The sequence below is a fragment of the Idiotropiscis lumnitzeri genome, chromosome 20, assembly GCF_059441095.1.
Source record: "Idiotropiscis lumnitzeri isolate Australia: NSW breed Sydney's pygmy pipehorse chromosome 20, RoL_Ilum_1.0, whole genome shotgun sequence".
Classification (NCBI taxonomy): Eukaryota; Metazoa; Chordata; class Actinopteri; order Syngnathiformes; family Syngnathidae; genus Idiotropiscis; species Idiotropiscis lumnitzeri.
The window spans coordinates 9,236,591-9,256,978 of NC_142410.1; the positions used below are offsets into that span (position 1 = coordinate 9,236,591).

The 20,388-nt window shown below is 44.3% G+C and overlaps 2 protein-coding genes across 4 annotated transcripts; both read right to left on the reverse strand.

Annotated features, from left to right (window-relative positions):
• Positions 1-6: 6 nt before the first annotated feature.
• LOC148317547 (carnitine O-palmitoyltransferase 1, liver isoform) lies at positions 7-10,330 on the reverse strand. Of its 2 annotated transcripts, XM_088284435.1 has the most exons (20): positions 10,209-10,330; positions 9,384-9,625; positions 7,742-7,887; positions 6,860-6,999; positions 6,617-6,788; positions 5,997-6,098; positions 5,658-5,795; positions 5,411-5,488; positions 5,144-5,251; positions 4,247-4,331; positions 3,485-3,680; positions 3,209-3,397; positions 3,013-3,118; positions 2,811-2,927; positions 2,430-2,594; positions 2,209-2,337; positions 1,465-1,620; positions 1,264-1,377; positions 1,070-1,162; positions 7-955 (listed from the first exon to the last, which is right to left on the reverse strand). In XM_088284435.1, exons 3-20 carry the CDS (start codon positions 7,880-7,882, stop codon positions 830-832), a joined length of 2,355 nt encoding a protein of 784 aa, XP_088140561.1. In that variant the 5' UTR covers positions 7,883-7,887; positions 9,384-9,625; positions 10,209-10,330; the 3' UTR covers positions 7-829. The 2 variants fall into 2 exon arrangements, with proteins under 2 accessions (XP_088140561.1, XP_088140560.1); XM_088284434.1 differs by lacking the exons at positions 4,247-4,331; positions 10,209-10,330 and adding an exon at positions 4,717-4,804.
• A 507-nt stretch (positions 10,331-10,837) lies between these two features.
• brsk1a (BR serine/threonine kinase 1a) lies at positions 10,838-20,184 on the reverse strand. Of its 2 annotated transcripts, none has more exons than XM_088284433.1 (20): positions 19,965-20,184; positions 19,097-19,876; positions 18,918-19,012; positions 18,634-18,719; positions 18,274-18,414; positions 17,792-17,908; positions 17,686-17,719; positions 17,501-17,569; positions 17,248-17,394; positions 16,931-16,962; positions 16,682-16,846; positions 15,837-15,934; positions 15,589-15,736; positions 15,438-15,498; positions 14,139-14,769; positions 13,943-13,991; positions 13,729-13,852; positions 13,201-13,411; positions 12,987-13,076; positions 10,838-12,620 (listed from the first exon to the last, which is right to left on the reverse strand). In XM_088284433.1, the coding sequence occupies exons 2-20, from the start codon at positions 19,179-19,181 to the stop codon at positions 12,421-12,423; spliced, it is 2,583 nt and encodes an 860-aa protein (XP_088140559.1). In that variant the 5' UTR covers positions 19,182-19,876; positions 19,965-20,184; the 3' UTR covers positions 10,838-12,420. The 2 variants fall into 2 exon arrangements, with proteins under 2 accessions (XP_088140559.1, XP_088140558.1); XM_088284432.1 differs by having other exon boundaries at positions 10,838-12,632; positions 19,965-20,181.
• Positions 20,185-20,388: the final 204 nt, after the last annotated feature.

Consider the following 20,388-nt stretch of genomic DNA (forward strand, 5'->3'; position numbering starts at 1 on the left):
AAGCACTTATTTCTTACAGAATGACTTTATGTTAATTTCTTATATTGTGTTAAAAACTGAAATAAAAGCAAGATGACAGTCTCAGTGGGCCTGTGGTGAAAACGAAACAAAATCAACAGAGAACCAAGGAGCTTCTTTCCACATCTGAACTGCACATGTTTAAAAACATATGTTGCATTGTTATGGTGCTTTAAAAGAACTGGAAAAAAAAAACATTGATACATAAAAGGAGTAAACATGCTAAATGCTTACTAATCATTTAAAATGCCTGAGTGCATTTGAAAGACAAAAGCCGATGGCACATAAAGAGGAATCACAACATTTTACTGAATGTTTTCAGTGAAGGAATGTTTCAGGTGTCTTCCTGGTTAAGTATCTGAATGTGTATATATTTGTGTGTGCGTGTGTGAATGTATGTACGTGTGCGTGCGCGCACATTGTCACTGCACAATGTTCCAGGCAAACAGAAGAGCAAATACGAGAGCATACATTGGTATAAAAACATAAACATGCCCTTGTACAAAAAAAAAAAACATCAACGGGTGAAATAAATACAACTGGTGAAAAAAAAAAAAAGGATTAATCCCTATAGTGTAACTGAATGGCACGCTATTCGGTGGACAATCCCGGCAAATATATAAACGTATGTAAAAATATGAGCTCACTTGCACTGGTTTCCCTCAACTGAGTTGTCTTTTGATCTGGCTGCTTCGATTATTGGCTTATTTCTTTCTCCTCAACATGAGAACATGTCCAGACTTCCCCATATCAGTAATGTTGGTTTAAACATTCTTCCCTTCAACGATCCCTTTTCTCCCTGAAGAAGAGTCTACAGGTTTTTCTTGACCTCGGGCCGACTCTCCTCACTTTTGCCGGGTTCTTTCTGGCCGGGGCTCATCAGCTGCAGCAGGTCGTGCAAGGATTTTATGATCTGAGCACCAAACTTATGGGCGTCCTTGAAAGGATACACAGACACACACACACACACACACACACACACACACGCACAAAAGGGCAAATTTGACCATGTACGTTCAAATGCAGATCGCGGGAGAGGTTATAAACTCACGGTGTCGGGACAGGAGTGCTTGCAGGAGATGTGGAAGTTGATCAGGCTCTCTCCCACAATGTAGTACGACACCCCGTAACCGTCATCAGCAACCTGAAAAACAAATAGACAACTTATATCTTCTTAAACTAGTCACAAACGCACTAAATCTATCTTTACACTTTAATGCATCCGTGAGACAAAATAGCACTCACCGGACCGAAGCCTCCGCCGCAGGAAATGTACTCTGGGTGGTTCACGAGGTCAAACAGTTCCACCTGCTGGATGGATGTCTGACTGGTGGACAGTCTCCAGGGCTCTGACAATACCTAAAAGGACCCACAAGACTTTTGGGTTCGTAGAACTGAGGAGACCAATTGCATCGATGTAATGAGAAAGCAAGAGAAACCAAAGACCTCTTTCAAGAAAGGTGACTCCACTCCGAGGTACTGCGACACGACGTAGAGGCAAAAGAGGTGTCGGTCGATACCGGCGCCGGTCATCGCCATGCGGCAAAGGTTCTGGTGCTTTTCGGATGCCACCCGGAACAGACGCCTGCATACATCTGCTGACTGGTGGAGAAACGGCAGCTTAGAATGAATTTGAAAAATAATTGAATCAAAAACATTTTTCCCGCCCTCAATATTGCCATTGCCATTCAATATGCGACTGTCTTCAAGATCCTCTTCCTATGTATTTTTTAAACAACACCAGAAATTAATTAGCATTTGTGTTATTATCTGTTTAATTTAGGAGGAAAAAGTCTTAACAGAATTACCCGAGCCAAGCTGTGAAAAATGAAAAGCGGCAAGTCATTGACACGCAGACCCAAAATGTTTGCAGTTGCCAATTGATGCCACAAGAGGGAAGCAAAGCACTTTTTCGCCCCATTATTAAAGGCTATTTGACTAAATGATGCCACAAGATGGCACTAGAGGAATATTTGGGGAAAACTGATGATGAACAATACATGTCAGTATAGCTTAAATGACGATAAGTACACATTCCTAGTAGTCAGTGGCTTGAGTGCGAATAAATATCTACCTTCACCGAGCTTGTTTGTATTACTTGATGTGTGACTTACTTAACCCAGGTAATATGTGACTAACACCCACCTCAGGAATTCATGTATTCCATCAAGAAAAAGTGGACAATCTCACCTCTCCACCTTCAAACGCTTTGATAAAGGCACTGCTTTCATTGGTGCAGGAGCGAACCGTCTCGGTCCTGCCCTCCCTGAACAGACGGGTCATGGAGGCCTCATAGGTCAGGCAAAACGTTTTCCGATTCTGGAAATGCACAACAAGAATTGGACTGCTGCCAAAGAAAGTCCAAGGTGGCTCAAATCCTGAGACCCATCAAGACTGCCGGCGTTATTCACCCTGAAGTAGGCCAATTGGAGAGCCGACTGGATGAAGGCGTCCGGACTGACTCGACACTTCTTGATCTTTGCCTTGCCAAATTCTCGGAAAGATATCACGTGGAAGTCAATGTCGTCGGCGAGGGCTTGGGCCACTGCTAGGGACTGAGAGATCAGCTCCTCGCACTGCGACACACACACACAAATACACCCCACAGGGTTTAACACTTACTGAAAAACGTACTTCCTCCAAATGTTTATATCTACGCCAGTGACATATAGTGAACAATGAAAAGATTCTCCACTAGATGGCGGAAAGCACAACGTGTGTCCTTTCACGGAATAGAAAGGTGGCTGTGTGTTTAATCAAACAGCCCTCAGAGAGTTTCACAAATTACCAACCTCTGTAGGAATTTTCCACGTGAGCTTCTGAGGTTCTGCTAGTGATGGGTCCACATCACCTTTACAGTGACCTTCGCTGTTGTAACCCAGCTGGAAACAGTCGGTGGCCACGACGTACTGAAAAGACAGAAAATCCATCTTTAAAAATGGTCGCCGTTCACAACCATTAATGGGCAAGCAATTATTTGACAATCCTTCTCACCTCCCAAAGGTGCGCGATCACAGGCGCGTCGGCCCACGAGTGCTCCGCGTTGATACCATTCTTGCCGTTCTTGAAGACGACCACAGAGAACGACTTATCGAACCACCTGTGGGATCCAGAAAAGATGGAAATAGCCTTCATTCTTTTCTCTACCTACAAGGTTGTCAAGGCAGAGTTCACTTTGTACTAGAATTACCTGTCGTAACATTTCCCGTGCAACAAGGACTTAGCGTAGCGGTCCAGACTCCCCGACGGGTCGTCTCCCGTCATGCCCTGCACGTCGTCGTCGAGGGTCACAAAGAACGCGGCTTTCTCGATGCAGTCCAACGAGCGCTTGTTGATGCCGCTGCTGAAGTACTTGTTCCTGGCTTGCGCCCACGGAATTCTAGGTTGAAAAGCCACATTTGAAGAAATCCAGTTCGCCTTATGATCTCCTTCGATTTGAAAAGAAAACAGCAGTTGCATCTTCGACCTGTCGCCGGCGGTCAGCGCGCCAAGTTTTGCTTCTCCCGTGCATGGTGGCGAAGAGTCATCGAGGATCCTCTGAATCTGGAATTCGATCTCCCGGGGTGTAAGCAGTCTGCCTGCGTGGTACACCCTGAGCCGAAAGTAACGTCCTCTGTGGTATACAGCGACATAGTCGCTGTCCTGCCAATGCTGCAAGGTATCTTCAAGAAGCAAAACGAGCAGGCATTTTGAATTGGACGCAACCCTTTGCATATAGAATATGCAGCTGCTGCTTGTGTGAAGGTTTATTCAGCATTTTAGTTTGTTGAAGTTGGCAATGTGGCGCCCTCTTTCGTATCAGGATCCATCTATTTAGGGCCGCACTCCAAATGGCTGGCTTGATGCAGCACACATAGCTATTTGTGAATGAGCATCCCGCATGGACAGCTGCAGTTTGTCAAAGCCACAAAGCGGTTTCCTTTACAGGGAACTCGCCTGCATCCACTTTGCAACGACATAATGTACGAGGGGCGGTCTTATTTTCCCAGTTTTTTATTAAAAGGATATGGAGGAGTGAAGGCGTGAGCAATGGGCCGGAGCAAAAGATGCAATTTGCGCTTTTGGTTTCAAATGAAAAATAAATGACTAATTTAAAATGCACAGTCCACTTTTAGTGGTCCGTTAAAATGACACAAGGCAACGACTATCCTAGTCAGGGGCCATGTTCTACAGCTACAGATCTAAAATGAGGGGTGATCTGGTTTGATAAAAGAGTAATAAATACTACCTGTTAGCGTTCCAGGGATTCGACATGTGTCAAACATCCTCTCAAACTGATAGGAGCAGCAAGGAACTGCAGACCTCAACAACCACTGAGTCGGACGAAGAAGAAGATGAAGAAGGATATAAAACCCAAGAGAAGAGAATGGGATGGAAAAAGAAACCGAGGAGAGATGAGAGAAGATGGCGTGTGGGCAGATAGGAAAACAGGCGTTAGTTAAAACAACGGCCTGCCTCACAAATCCAGGCGAGGCTCAAAGGGACAAAAAGGTGACAGGTGAGGGATGACAGGACTCACACACAACTTTCAGTGCAAAACAGTGACTAACTATTTTTTTTTCTCTACCCCCCCAGCGTTGTAAATCATACATCTGGACAAGAGGCCACTTTGAGGGGATGTTGACACAATATGTGCGTCCCTGTGTGGAAGTGTGTGTGTGTGTGTGTGTGTGTGTGTGTCCATGTCCGTCTCTTTACCCGTCTCCTCTCCAGGAGTACGTGTGGTGTTGAAAATCCTCTCACACTGAGCCGCACACAGAGGAATGACAGTGCCGGGGATACGACTCTGAGAGGCGAGGGAGGGAAGACAAATAGTAAAGCAAAAGAGAAGTGGGGAGGGTTAAAAAAAAAAAAAAAAAAAAGGAAAATGAGTGCACGGGTGGGACACAAGCGTGGTATGAGAACATGAGGGTCTTCGCATACAAAAATTAAAATTAAAGAGACGCAAATTACATGTGACATAACTCCACAAATTGATGGATGTACATGATTACAAAAAAAAAACCAGATAGAAATGGTCCCATTGCCAAATGTGCCTCATATATTCACACGATTTAAAGATTGGATTTCAAGGAATTGCAGTTGGTGTGACTTTTGTTGCCTTAGCAACAGTGGCTAAACTCACAGGTTTGATCTCTTCTCTGCTGAGTTTGCGGCGGTAGAGGAACATTGCGTGGATGGTGTTACCGGCTCTTGCAGCCTGGATAGGTGTGGGAGTCACATACAGGAAGTCCTTGAAGGGGAAGAAAAGACAGAGACAGGACGTCAGGAGATTCACGCAACTTGAAGACAGTTAGACACGATAATAAGCAACAACTCAAAAACATAATAAAACAGCACACAACTGCGCCATGTACATAAGTCGCATATTCAGCACCAAAAGGGAAAATACCATGCCGTAATAGTTACTGTTGACCATAATGGGGCTCCTTCCTCGCAAATAGACGTATTCCTCCCACCAGTCGCTGACCTGAAACACGTTAAAAACCTTACAGAGAGAAAGCTAATAATACAACCATTGCATACTGAGTCATCTTAAATAATGCAACACAGAAACTCTCAAAGGCACATATTGTTAATGCCCTTTTCCAAGGCGGAAAAGTGTTTTCTGAAGATGAAGTTTAAATGCAGTGACTCACGTAGTTGGCAGCCCAGTAAGACTTGAGTTTGAGGTACCACTGCAGGCGATTCCCAAGGCGGCTCTCAAATTCACCAGCCAGTTTGGTCATCCGCTCATACCGGGTGTCATCCATTAGCGGACGCACCGACTCCAAATACTGAAGAGGAAAGAAAGGTCAGACAGCAGTCAATATTATCAGAGTAGAAAGGCAAGTCTTAAAAAAAAGAAAACATTTTTGGCAATTGTACACATACAGCACAAAACTAAAAAAAAAAAAAATGGTACAAGTGACACATAAACGGATGAAAAAGCAATCAACAGCCAGCCGCCATTTCTTGTGCGTCATATGGCAACCTACCCTCTTGACCGTGTCCTTGATGGCCGGCACAGGCAAGTTTGGCAATGAGCCCTGGTAACTGTAGAGCAGAGGCTTTCTGCCGGAGAAGATGCGCACCAGAGCCTGGCATATGGACACAAGCATGTGGTTAGCAGGGTTATAATGTTTGGGGAATTTTTATTAAGACTAACTTTTTAATTTTGTTTTGTTTTTTTAAATTCAGTTAGCGTTAATTCGTTTTCGGAGAGGGTTTGTCAGTTTTCATTAGTTTTTGGGAAAATGCATGATTTTAGTTTACTTTAATTTTTTTGTGTGTGTGTGTGTGTATTTCCCGTAAACAAGATTTAAAAAAAAAAAAACATCACAGTGAATATTCTCTATTAAAAAAATACAACAAAAATATTATTTTAAATATAACCATCTACAAATTGAATATTGGCACTGTAACAGTTCAGACTTTGAATTAAAATTAGTGCAGTGCATAATACTGCCTCAAGTTGATTGGTGGCCTATTGAGACATTTTAAACCCAGTTGCACTGTGTATTACATTGTAATATATATTTTTTTGTATTAAGAACTAATGTTTGCTGATGTGCTGTGAGGAGGTGCGAGGAGTATAAGGCATGAAACGGACACTGACCACCCAGACTTTAGTAGTGGTGGACATCTTGCCGTGCTGCTCGAAGATCCAGCGGTGGTAGGAGAGGAGCTGCTTGAGGCACAGGCGCATGGTGAAGATGAGCAGGAGCCACAGTAAAGTGCTAAAGAGCACCGCCGAAACCACCGTCTGGCATTGGGTGCTCATGGACTGGCTGCGAGAGGAACAGAAACATGCAGATTGAGGACTGCGTGTGTGTGTGTGTGTGCATGATTTATTTCTTACCTGACAGGCAGGTGCTCTTGTATCTTGGCAATTAATCCCATGGAGGGGTCGGAGCGAGTGTACATGGTGGCCAGGATGGCGATGACCACAAAGAGCCAGGAAGACGGGCTGGCTGGATAGACTCCTGTGATCACGCTGTTCTATTCCGTCGGGAGAGAGAACAGATTGATTGTCAATCCGATTCCATCCGCTTTACGGTGTCACATGGTTACGTTATTTACATAATGAATACATTTCAATGTTTTCCTAATTCACTTTATGCATGAGTGATGGACATGAGCTCCAAACTATGAGGACAACATTATCCATAGACGCTTGGGTAAGTGTGAGATGCATTATTTATTAATTTAATTATCCTTCACTCATCCATGTAAGGCAATTGAGAACATATTCAAAGCAGTATTCTATTATTTCCATAATTCTCCCCAAAATGTTCCCAAAAATTAAACTTTTGGTCCTTGAGTGAAATTTATTCTGGTAATAATGCACGTTTTGTTCTAAAAACAAACGAAACAAAAAAACAATTCATGATTGTGACGTGCTCTTTTTGTAATATGTCAGAGCTTCTAATGGGCCAAAAGTTAAGATAGGGAGGAGGAACTGGTTTATTGTGCCCCATATGCAAGTAAGCCCTCTATCAACAACAACATAACATAACAAAATTTTTAAAAATCCCCCCCCCAAAGCATCACCACTTTATTGATTAACCGTGTCCAAATTTGTCATGCGTCTGCGGAGGCATGAAGCGATCCACTGTAATAGTTCATATTTAGTACAAAGGTTTTACTCTTGGACTTATTAACTTATGAAGTAAGCCTGCATGGCTGAATCACTGAACAATTGATGACCTGCGGCGAGGCGAAACCATCGAGGCGAACAGACCTTGAGTCTGATGATGCGCTTTTTCCAGGAGCGCAGGCCTGAGCGGTAGATCTCGGTGAGGGCCTGATGGGACAACTGCAGATCGATGCCCTCCGGGGTGACAGTGAACTGGAAGGCCACGGCCTGGTGGGCCTCCGCCATGACGACTGTGCGATGGGCAGAAAGAAGAGAGGAGAGGGTTGGGGCGACGTGTCCGACAGCAGTTAGGGTTAGGGAACATCATAACGTGGGTTGACGAGAGCTCAACTGCGAGCACGACGTGGGTCACGTGGACCTCCCGAAGCAGCTGCTTTTCATACCGGGAATGACCTATTTAATTATGGGATGCTGCCGACTGTGTGCATGCAATCGGGCAGGACAATAAACAAGGAGACGAACGCCAATGTGGCCAAAGCCTGCGGTGTTGATGGCTCAATGGTGGTGGGAAGTAACCTTGTACAAATACTGGTTGACTGTAAACATGTCAAGGAAATTTTTTTATCCTGAATGCTCATCTTATGAGCAAGTGATAAGAGTAAGTGATTGGTTGTACTTTTTTTTCAAAACCCCAGACAAGTCATGCGATCGAATTACAGTAAACACTTGATAGAACTGCTTTTCTTTCATCTAACATCTATAGGTGTGGCACCAGGAAAGTTTCCTTTACGAGCCCAAAACACTCCCTTGTCGGTTTGCACAGATTGAACAACTGACATCCGTGGCCCATGTGGCCGCCTCTGGCAATTTTGTGCTTTATTTATTGGTGAACACTGATCATTACTGTGACTGTATTTTCGACATGATATTTTGTAGGAAATGTGTCCTCTGATTGATCAGCCTTATCTTGTTAAAGCTAATTTCAACTATTTGCTGCAATTGGCACTCATTAATATAGATTTGTTTTAAATGTTTTGTTATGCTCCAGATTATGTTATCATGCAGCATTAATGGTATCTATAATTGTGACAAAATAGCCGTGGTATTTAGAAGTGGATTAGCTGCAAATTTCCTGTAAAGGCCCAAGAACTAAATGCACCCGCCCGCCATTGGCATGCAAGCACTATACATTACAGTCAATTATACCATGAGGAAAATCCGTCAGCTCAAATGAAGAACATGAGTTTGGCCCATTAGGTTAATATATTTTTACTAAAACTTAAAGTGGGTGTCCACATTTTCAGGTAGCATAGTATTTAACACAAGCAGACAAAACAAAAACTAAAAGTTTGAACTGGTCGCGAACAATGAGTGACGTAACACACAGAGTAGTGATTTTGTGAGATTTGCATAACGTTGCTGTTGGCAAAGCATTTCTTTAACCACAAACATGTTTGCAGGTCTGTTAGGCAAATACCACATTGGCGTTAATACGTTAAAAAAAATACATTAGACATTTGACGCTAGCTAAGAGCTAGTTCCTGTTTTACACTTTGAAATCCCTCCTTCCTTTTCATATGGACATTCTTTATTTCCCCAACCTTCCTGTTGATGTATCCCACGAATAATTGTTGACATTGTAAGAGAGCAAAATGGAGAGGCCACCTGCAATCGTCATCGATCAACGCCATTTGAAGTGGGACTAGCCCATTTACTGTAACGTTAGCCACAGTCGTCACGCCAGCCTCCTAGGAACACATTTATCGCCACGCTCGTGTTGTCATACCTTCTGGCCTTTACGGGGTCGAAAACAGAGAAGCCGGATCAAATATTTCACTTAAAACATCAACAAAAGCCGTTGGTGTGTCACCGTAGTCCAGTCGGCCCTCCTCGGCTCCAAACTGTACAACCGAACAGTTGCCCCTACTGAATGGACCTGATGATGCCTTCACTGACTGTCGGAAATGTCAAGATCATGTGGAGGGTTAGTGAGTTCACTGTCGCCGGACTCCCACGTATCCATCGCATCTGCGTTATGAAAGTAAAAACGTTTTCATATTACTAAAAAATTAAATTGGTATGTTAGGTGAAATGTGCATTATTTAAATGCATTTTATTTCTCATGTTTCAATATTAGGTATACAAACTATACATGCCGAACAAATTCATGCACAAATTGGGTGAATTAAAAAAAAATCTAACACTGTCAATAATATACTTCTCAAGTAACACGAGTTGTGTTAATATGGCTGTAGTGCAATGATACTACATTTGCATTACCTGTACCTCGATCGTATTTTTTTCCTTGTTTGGATTTAAATGCATTTTTTTTTTACAGCACGCCACCAAAACGTAAATTTTACTTAAATTATATACAAATATTGTGATATTTGGGCCTATATATATTGAATGAGCGACAACAGGTGGGTACAGGTTAATTGTACCTTCTGCCACCCAGTGGAAGAGTATGTAATTGTTCTTCCTATGATACGTCACTTGGCCATCACAGGACTACGAACTAAATCTGAATATTTTGCTACCATTTAGTACAATGTAATATAGTAATGAAGAGTTGTACTTAAAAAAATGTGTGGAGTCACGGAACACTCACCCGATTTTGCTGCAGGTAGCCTGGGTTCAGTTTCCACTTTCGTGACGGTGTGAATGTGAACGGTCTTCTGTCTCAGTTTCTCTGGGATTGACTGGTGATCTGTCCATGGTGTACTCTGCCCTCACCTAACGTCAACTGGGACACTCTGAACAGAATGAGCGGTGCAAAATGGATGGATGAATGGTCCTCATAAATGATAGTAGCCACATACACAGATTTAGGGTTTATTATTGTAACCATAACAATAAGGTGGATCTCTCTTTATTTTGACCATCAATTCAATCATAACTGTTCTTTTTTTTAATCACAGGCAAGTTATAATAGTGCACTTTTTATATTGAAATTATTATACAGACATTTTTTTAAACACCTTATTCTACTGACCCTTTATGGATGGAGAATAGTTTACAATCTTGGCCACAGTTGGGTCAATGACAGTGAATGTGGCGAATAGAAGAGAAAGATGAACTGGGTGACGGTGAGCAATCAATAAAGTGAGAGCACACAGTGAGGCGAACGACGATTTCTCGCGTGCTGATGAAGGCTACACAGCATGTGAGGGGCGGACAAACTGGGGAAATCAAAAGATGGGCAAGCGTGTTGGCTAAAATGCCTGTTAGAGTTTGGTTATTAGAGTTTGGTTACTTACGTTCCTGCCCATCTGTCAAGTTCAATCAGCTCATTGTGACTCTGCCGTCAACCACCAATCTCCCACACATACCAGCGATAAGCGTGATGAATTAAATATCAGATAAACAAAGCTCACTCTGTACTGCTGTTGGCATTGAAAAAGTGCTGACAGTAATGTGATGGAAAAAAAGGTCATCTGTGGAAAACAAAAGGATGGAAATAAGTAAAATAATTTTTTTTTAAAAAATGGCTGTCAATGAATATGTAAACAAAAAACATATATTAGCACTCTGTTGGTCAACATCCTGCACATTTGTTGCATATTGTGCTGCATGGAAGACTGGTGATGAGCATCAGCTAGTCGATTCGAGTACTTGAGGAATACTACATGACTGTGTGCGGGGCAGGGTGAGAGACGATTTGCTTACTTCCCCTTTGCAAAGTCCAGGTCAACCGGGAATGTGAAATAGTGAGCGGTGAAACCATGATGATGTGGATTCTGTGTGTTCGTCTTGGCGACAGTAAGGAGAAAAGTTTGACGAGAAAAAGGCGGCTTGGGTCTGAAGCACGGCCGGGCCAGGAATGTCATTCTCTTTCAATGTGGGACAAACAGCTGTGATGAAGTTCATGGACATATTCACACATGGTTTTTTTTTTTCACTCTCTCGCTCCATAGAGTAATGTTCCTATTTCTGTTGAAATCAAAAAATAATTTGTCTCAGAGTAACGGGAGTCCAAATGCATTAGTTCATCTTGTCTCTGAAGAGAAATTAAATGGCCCCCAAAAATAAAAAAAAAAGGCAGCCTCCTCTTCCCAGCACTGCCACGTGTGCTGTCCTTGCTGCTATCACTGCACGTCCTCAAAGGAAATAAATAACGACCAAATAAAAAAATAAATTTTCACATTCACTTACATAGCTTACTTTGTTGGTTTTCTTTGAGTCAGGATAGGACGCGGCCGTCCTGAGAAGATCAGGACCTTTTTGCTCAGCTCGTGAAGAGGACGCTTCCGGTTTAATCGGCCGCTGACATACATCATGTCTTTCACTATTGACTAGTAGTTAGACTACTAGTGGATGCACATCACCTGAGAGTGACGTGAACACGCACTGGTTAATTTTCAGTCTAATAATCGAGAGCCGTCACAACACACCTAATTCTTTTTTGGTATCAGATGCTGTAGTACAATGCTTATGGTAGACTAGCTATCAGGTCTTGTCAGCATCCTTTAGCAGGCTGATTTGCTAACTGGCATGCACATTAGCACTTCAAAATTCCTAGTTTGATTTGGAGAAGCTGTATCTATGGCGGGATACCAAACTACTCATTCACGTATTAATGTTTTCATTAAAGGGCGATTCCGTCGCTCTCACTGAAGGGTTGGAATCCGGGTCATCCGAAGGATCAAGACAATTGTTAAAAACAAAAGCATGATGGGGGGGAAGGCTCAATTCTTGCTATTATCAAAGCACCTCCGACTAAGTCGAGGAAGGAGCTCGTGGTTTGCAAGGATGCTTGAAGATGAAGTCAAAGAGTGTGGATGTCGGTCCGGCATCCCGGGGGCGCGGTTTCCCGTTTTAACCTACGGTTGCGATTGGGTTCCATTGGTGGACAGCAGTCGGGTTCTTTCCTTTGCCGAGCCTCTGCGCTGCAGAACTCCCCCGCTGCCTCCGATGCCTCCGCCATCTGCTCGCTCGCCCCACTCGCACCTGTCGCCCCCACCCTCAGAGCGCCTGGAATTTTGGCGGGTGGGGGTCCTGTGGGGTCGGCCGTTCTTCTCATCTGGGAAGGGATCAGGAGACGAGAACGGGAAAGTCACTCTTACGTAAGAATGAAGGTGATGGGAGAGAATTGCTTTTTGAGGATGTTTCAGGAGAGTGTCAATACAAACCAAGTTTTACCGAAGTTAAGACACACACATATACATATATATATATATATATAATTAAATTATTATTATAATTAAATATTAAAGAGTTAAATAAAATCTTTTTTTAATCAATGAAGATATTATTAGGTTAATCAGAAATTTTTGAACACAACTACACATTTTTTTGTGTTTTTTACCTGTCCGCAACCACCAGTTAAGAACGACTGCTCTTTAGCGCAAAGCACAAGTTTGTCACGAGACAACGATCACAATCTCACCAGATAGGGCTTGCACCAGGGGTTGATCATGGGAGCTGAGAAGCTGGGCTTGAATCGTTTCCACCACTCGTCTGAACCTGCGACTCGGACCTAAGGATGCGTGATATAAACAGAGGTGGTTATCATATTACTCTCACCAATTTCCTCAAAGAACGGGTATTGTAATTAATCGCAGATGCATTTTCTACTTCAATAGATGGATGCACCAACTTGCCTGATATGAGGGTGAACGTCACGCTGTAGATTCCCGTCTCCCTCCTCCCGTCCCTCTCGGTCCTCTCCCTGTCCCGCTCTCTCTCGCCCTCGGAGAAGGCAATATCCACCTGGAACTTGACGGGCTTCTGGAAGACGGAAGGGCCGCCGGAGGACTTGTATTCGGCCCTGAAGCTTGTCTGGGAGATGACGCTGTGACTGAGCGACGGGATCTGTGCGGTGGGAAGACAGAGAAGAAGCAGAGAGACCGACAGACTTACGAGGCGGGAGAGGCACGGGGGGCCGACGTGAGTGCGGGGGAGACAAAAGGTGAGGGTGAGGGTGTGGAGAAGAGAGAAAGAGTGAACCACAGGCAAAAGCAAAGTGATTCATCAAAGTGCAACCAGTGTGCAGAACTGAAATTAAGATGACACAGATATAAAGACAGAAATGATGTACATACATCCAGAGTCTGAGTTTGAACACGCTCCCCGAAAACGAGCCCGTGACCTTCGAGATGGATGGCAGACAGAGCACATCGGATACTTACAGACAGGAAGGCGTGGACGATGTCGGCTTTGACAGAACTCAGAGGTTTGTCTCTGATCACCACAAAGATTTGCTCCTCTTTCTCCAGGCCAATGAAGTTTCCAAACCACGACTTCTTAGCCAGCCTGTGATGACGCAAGGCAAGAAGACGACGTTCAAGAGGCAAGACTTTGGATTTCATAGAACTTTTTGTTAATGCGCAAATGATGACGTACTCAGGGCTGGATTCTGGTGTTAAACTGGACATGTCCTCTGATGTCGGAACTAAAAGAGAAAACCACTTGGTAAGTCCGGTGGATCTTTTAGCTGGTAAAATGTGATTTTCTCAGTTCACCTACATTACGGTGATGAAATCAATTTGATACGCTATCTGTGCAGATAGGGGTGCACTTACATACAACAGTCACTCACCTTGCAGTTTGCGACGATGGAACCGAGGCGAGCCCAACAAGTTGTTCTTAAAAGAATTGAGGCGAGTCCTCCAATGGGCAGAGCTGCTGGCCGCAATCCCGCTCCCCCCTCCAGGGCTTGAGGGCGGGGTGAGCGACAGAGAGCCCACCCCGCCCCCTCCCTCTGCCCGCGAGGAGGATGAGGACGAGGAGGAGGAGGGCGGGGTGGAGGAGGGGTGGTGAGGGTGGTGGACAGGGGTGCCCAAGGGCGTGGGCAACGGAGAGCCCTGGGGAGTGACCTGCGGCACAGAGTGGGAAGAGTTTGGGTACAAGCTCTTAGTCACGGACTTTAGGACAGAAGACGAAGGGAAGAAGAAACGGGGAATGGGTGAGAGCAGCGGAGAGGGAGAGGGCGAGCGGGAGGATGGGTTGTGCAGAGGCAGGGATTTGATGGGCTGGAGGTGAAGTCGTTCGGCGGGTCCTTTGGTGGGCAGGGTCTGAGTCTTCGGGTGGGGGGGAGCTTTGGGCTTGTCGTGAGCCCGTGCTGAGCGAGGTGTCGTGGCGCTTCCCTGTTTGGGCTCCTTTGTTTGTGGGGTGGCGGCAGCGGAGGTGACGTCTGATTGGCTGAAAGTGAAAATGGGGCTTTGATAGGACTGGGGAGCGGAGGAGGGTTTGTTGGGGGGGGGGGCAAATGGAAAACAAGAAAGAGAAGGGATGGAACATGGAGAAAGAAGGATGGAAATGAATATCATGCTTCATGACAAAAGACTGCATCTTGAGTGAGTAGTGAACATGTCCAGTGAAAGCCTACATGTGCCCAAACAGTCATAACTTACAGCGAAAGGGTTCATTAACGCTGTGACGAGACACAATTGGAATGATTCCATGACTTTTCTTGAGATTTACAAACATTTGTTCTTGTGCACACACGTTGCTCATGCAGGATGTGGAAGAAAAGTGGCATGAGGACAATAGAAAAGTGAAAATGTCACACAAACCTGCCGCGTGAGGTTAACTCTGAGGAGCTTGATTTGTGGTAATGTTAAGAGATGATTAGAGATGGATAAAAGGATGTTTGTGGGAGTTATGACTAGTGGTTTGAATCTGATATTTCATAGAACATCTTGAAATTTACGACAGCCTACTGCAAAACACACCAATTTAGTATTCTTTTTGTCCGTAGAACAAATCAGCTGTTGACTTGAATAATAACAATGAGTATTTTATACCAATACAAGTTAGAAATATATTCTGTTATCATGGTAAGTGATACTGTGTTCAGCCATTGCCAATAACTACAGCAGCATACACTGAGTCTTACCCTGGGACTACTGAGAGGGCTGGAGGACAGACCGGTGGAAGCTCCGCTCACTGAGCGAGACCTGAGAAATGTCGACATCAGCGAAATATCACTCATCAGCATTATCATCACAGCCCACAAACAATCTAAAGAGAGTAGGATATTAGGATACCTCTGGCTGTGAGCAGCGTCCAGAGCCCGTCGAGGAGGCGTGGGAGAGCCCTGTTCCGTGACGCTCAGCACCTCCAGGCTCTTCCTCTCTGGACGGCAGCGACCGTGGCGCGTCAACATGGGGGAGTCCACGCGCTTCCGAGGAGGATCTGAACAGCAGCCATTGAAAATTTACGGGAGTTTATGTTTGAAACACTCTTTGGCTGCAGTCTCCCTTGAGTGAAGCTGTGCTGCCACCTAATGACTGACCGGCGTCATTGCGCTGAGGCAAGTCCTCGTCCTCGTAGCTGGGGTAGCGCTCTTTCCTGTCCAACAGCAGGTAATAAATCATCTTTTCCTGGTTTTCTCTGAGGAAAGTAAAATGAACACAAGGAGCACAGTGGATGAATTAATGTAGGGAAAGAAAATGTAGAAAAGTCAATTTGACTCAGAAGACATAAATAGCAACAGCAACAGCAGTTGTGCCATCACATTTTAGCGTTTAACCTTAAAAGACTTTTTATGCCTGCAGTGCTTTCATGAAGTCAGCCTTTGCAAAGGACGAATCTCACTCCTTTGCCTACTTTAAAGAAACGTCTTTCAACTTCGTTTCCACTTTTTGGAATAGATACCCAAGAGCAAACAGTCTTTTATGGCCTCCCTTGTTTCTGTCCAAGGCAACGGCTTCTTTTTATTAGCTATTACATCGGACCGCTTGTCAGTCAGCGTTTTCTTGTGCCGGCTTGAAGAGCTCTATTAACGCACTTCTCTTCATCTATTAAAAAAAAAAATAATCTCAATCCTGTAGAACATGAGTGCAAATTAAAACCACAAATTAGCAAGATAGCTGGTGCCCTAAAATGGAATCGACCATAAACCATGATTTAAGGCCTTGGCTCGAGTCTGTTGTAAAAAAAAAAAAAAGCAGTCTTAATGAAAACCAACTTATCAGTTTGGAACAGGCCATAGAAAGGCCAGCTGGTTTCATTTGTCCCTGTGCCACACAAATCAATAAGCATCCTCAAACAATACACAAGATCCTATGGGAACGATGGGAACCGCATTTGTCATTTTTGGGACTTTGGGCGAAGGAAAAAAAAAAAAAAAAGGCTTACTCTTCACATTGCAAATCACGCGTGAGCTTGACGCGGTCTCTGAAACAGCCCAGTGAGTGCATGCTGTCCAACACATCTGGGTCCAGCTCAGTCAAGGATGAGATTCGCCTCACACACACTCTTCTGGGAGGAGGCTGCTCAGGACAAGGCTCATTACGGCCACCCCTGCACACACACAACGTATGTATAGGAAAGGTGACGAAATACGATGTCGCATTGAACTCCACAGACGAGTGAACATATACTCACAGATACCAGGCATGTTTCTGAATGGTCTCCAACTGTGGGACAGACAAGAAGGAAGGTCGTTTTTACATTCTGGGACGAGTGAAAACTGAGCTTTAACTCTTACTCATTCGACTGGATTTGAGGGGGAATAGGAAACGGGCTAGCCCATAAATAGCAAAAAATCTGCGTTTAATGTTATTTTATTTATTTCATGTACAAAGGTGCCTTAACTTGGTTGGGAATCATCATGGAACACGTGACTAGAAATGAAAATCCATCAAACTCTTGAAAATACTTGAGTCCAGAGCACGCATGTCAGAGTGAGCGCCGTCTCGTACCGTGAGACGCTTTTCGGGGTTGACCTCAATCATGCCCTTGAGCAGGGACTGGCAGTCTGGGGGGATGAAGTGCGGCATGTGGAACACGCCGCTCTTCACCTTTTCCAGGAGCTGGCGTAAATTGTCATGGTCGAACGGCAGGGCGCCCTGGCGAAGACAGAGAGCAAAAAAAGTGGCATGGATAAAAATGAAAAACAAAAGGTCAATAAGAAGGACCAAGAGTCATCATCCTCGTCATACATTAAGCACTTACCACCAGTAGAGCAAAAAGAATGACCCCGCAGCTCCACACATCTGCTCTCCTTCCATCATACTTCTCCCCCTAACAAAGACAGAATCCCATATGTCCCAGAAAAAAAAAATTACTGTGAAAGCAAACGTCATCTGGCTCATGTAACAATAAAGCGTGTGTATATATTACGAAACGTGGCCACTTACCCGTATAACTTCAGGGCATGCATAATGCGGTGATCTGAAATGAAAAGATAATTGTGTTACGTGCATTCCGATATATAAAAATCCGTATGAACACACAGCCACTCACCCGCAGCTGGTCTCTAACAGGCTGTCACCCACCTGGAGTGATGCCATACCAAAGTCAGCGATACGGATGTTGTTCTTCTCATCCAGCAGCAGGTTCTCAGGCTTCAGGTCTCTGTGGCTGCATCAGCGCATAAGTGATGATCATGAAATGCTTTCTAATTTATTGTATTAATTTAATGCTTTCTAAGTGCCATCCTTGTAAGAATTATTACTCAAATATATATGCAGTACAGCTTTAAAAAATTGTCTTCTTGCGCCCACATTTTTAAAACCCTTATTTAGGTACATGCTTAAAAAAAAGTGCAAGTGATACATTGCATACACAAATTGAGAACCACTGCACTATAGTATTTTCAATTGGAGATTTTTTTTTGCTCAAGTATACAAGACAGCCACTGTTCATGGAGTGTGTCTACAGGACACCTGTCAGAGGAAATTCAAACCAACGAGTGCAAGAATGAGCACTTGGATGTAAGAACCAACCAGATGGAGTGGCTGTGGCAGAAATCCAATGCAGAAATGATCTGCCTGAAGAACTTCCTGGCTTCTTTGGGAGTCAGACGGCCTTTCTTTACCAGGTAGTCGAAGAGCTCTCCTCCTGACACATGTTCCAATACCAGGTATCTGTAGATGAACAGAGATCTGGCTTCAAAAACTAAAATGAATTGGTACACATTTATAAATTAATGAGAGCCCATAAAAGACATATATTAAAACTTTGCCATCACATGACGTGAAATAGTATAGCATGTGCATCTTTTACGATGAAAGTGTAGCATACAGCTCATGTGTCAGTTTGACAGCATATGTTAGTGTAAACGTGCACAAGGCATCGGAACTCACAGGTATTTGTTATTCTCATATACATCGTGCAGCTTCAACACGTGCGGATGCTCGATGAGTTTCAGGATGGCGATCTCCCTCTCAACCTGTTCAAACAGAATTATAGACATGAGTTGAAAATGAATTGTACAACCGTACAGTGATGTAATATTGAAGTACTCATCTCATGAAGCCAAAACAGATCAGCTGAGTTTTAAACTGCAGAACTCTGGTCTGCCTTGCACCCCTTGACATTATTTCCTATGGGTAAAATAGTTTTGGAATTGACTAGAAAGTCTGCGTACCTTCATTAACACCGACTCGGACAGTTTCTCCCTGTTGACGATTTTGATGGCGACCTTCTGACCGGTGATGCAGTGGACGCCGAGCTTGACAAGTCCTAAAAAAGGTCAAGAGAAATCATTTTTGTCATGTTAATTCTACATCAAATTGTGAAATGAACATTACTTTATCTTCTACTCACCTGTCTGTCCCTTTCCCAGTGTTTTCTCCAGCCGATAGGGCCCGACATACTGAGCGGACTGACTCAAAGATAGTTCTTTACTCATACTGCTCTTACTTGAACACTAGACTACACGTACTGTGATTATTGCAATTACTGTAATATTCTACAGCTCATCCAGGTTTTAATGTGACGTATAGGAGACTCACATTTGAAGATTTTCAGCACATAGGGATGGAAGTCAATGGAACCCTCCATTTAAACCTGACTAGAAATTTATTTTTTCCTTATTTACGAAACAGCAAGGGTGTACTGGATATAAGCAATAAACATGACAGACTAATGAATTCAAGCACGGAGCATTAGCCGTTTTGGATAACTGACATCTTGATAGCTATGACGGCTATTCAACGACAAGTGTTTAAAAAAAAATAGACATTGACGGTCGGCCTACAAAGCGTCAAACATGCGATGTGAATTTGAATGTTATTTCTCGAACTGTCAGGCCTCACAGGTGCACCGACATGCTAAATGTAGCCTCGCCGCCGCTCTCCCACACAGCAGCGAGGCTAGCTTGTAGCTTTTAGCTTCGGCGCCTTGACCCAGCGGCCGTCCTGTCAAAATAAGCCCCACCGCCTCGACTCGTCGGCCACCGAGAAACGCTTGCGACTCTGCTCCGACGGACGCCTCATTCTCTCGACAGGTGGCTGCAGCGCGTCAAAACAAGCATTCCGGCGTCGTCGCGAAGTCCTTCCCCCGCCTGTCCTGTCCTCTCTTCGCCCAGCGCTCGGCTCTACATCCCTGCGAGGAGGCAACCGATATCACAGCAGCATCTTCTCCGAAGCAGGTGCAAAAAAACAGCCGACACAAGTATGCCGTTTAGCGCTACCTTCCCCTACGGTTTCTTCACTCGCTGTCGGTGATAGTTGGCGCAGGGTTTATAGGCCCCGTCGTATTTCACTCCCTTGGCTTTTCTTGCCGTAAATCGATATTTTTTCTTCTCTCTCTTGCTCCCTCTCTTCCTTCGCATCACTCGCATCAGCATCCGGGTCCTTCTCCATCCTCGCGTCGCGCCAGCTCCGCCCCGCCCTCCTCCTCCCGCATCCAGGCGAGAAACAGCCCCCGCAGGCGGCCAATGGGAGATGACGATGCTGAGGGGTTGCACATCTGCTGATGAGTGACAATGCAAAAAAAAGAAAGAATAAAATAATGCAGTGGATATAAAAAGTCGACACACCACTTTTTTTTAACGTTTTTTGAGCAGGTGCTTTTATTATTTATATTTTTATAATGCTTGGTTTTATTTTATTTTA